At 52.5% G+C, this 358-nt stretch overlaps 1 protein-coding gene across 1 annotated transcript in view; it reads left to right on the top strand.

Annotated features, from left to right (window-relative positions):
- The window catches only part of LOC119593487 (coagulation factor IX-like), a gene marked incomplete in the record, with an annotated part of 16,815 nt that overhangs the window by 14,546 nt on the left and 1,911 nt on the right, over nt 1–358 (top strand). Inside the window, 1 exon segment of the mRNA XM_037942426.1 lies at nt 99–259. Coding sequence (XP_037798354.1) covers nt 99–259 — 161 coding nt within the window.

The following is a 358-nucleotide window of genomic DNA, read 5'->3' as shown; positions in this document are numbered from 1 at the left end:
CATGCGTGTATTCAGACAGACAGACATTAAAAAAGATATAACAAATCAAAGCAAAATAAGCGCCATGGGACAACCTAAACAATCCTCGCCTTCTTCAGGCTGGGGCACCATCTACTTCGGCGGCCCCGTCAGCCAGACGCTGCAGGAGGTGATCGTGCCCGTGTGGCAACAGAGCGAGTGCACGGCTGCGTACCCTGGGAGGATCCACGACGGCATGATGTGCGCCGGCAACAGGCAGGGCGGCCAGGACTCGTGCCAGGTGAGGAGGGATTGACTGTGAAGGAAATGTAATGGGGTGTGTCTTTTTCTCTGTGTGTGTTTTTGGTATTTGATGAGATTGGTGTCTGCAATGAAATCT

Source organism: Penaeus monodon, chromosome 32 (genome assembly GCF_015228065.2).
Source record: "Penaeus monodon isolate SGIC_2016 chromosome 32, NSTDA_Pmon_1, whole genome shotgun sequence".
Lineage (NCBI taxonomy): Eukaryota > Metazoa > Arthropoda > Malacostraca > Decapoda > Penaeidae > Penaeus > Penaeus monodon.
This window is presented reverse-complemented; position numbering and strand designations above follow the sequence as displayed.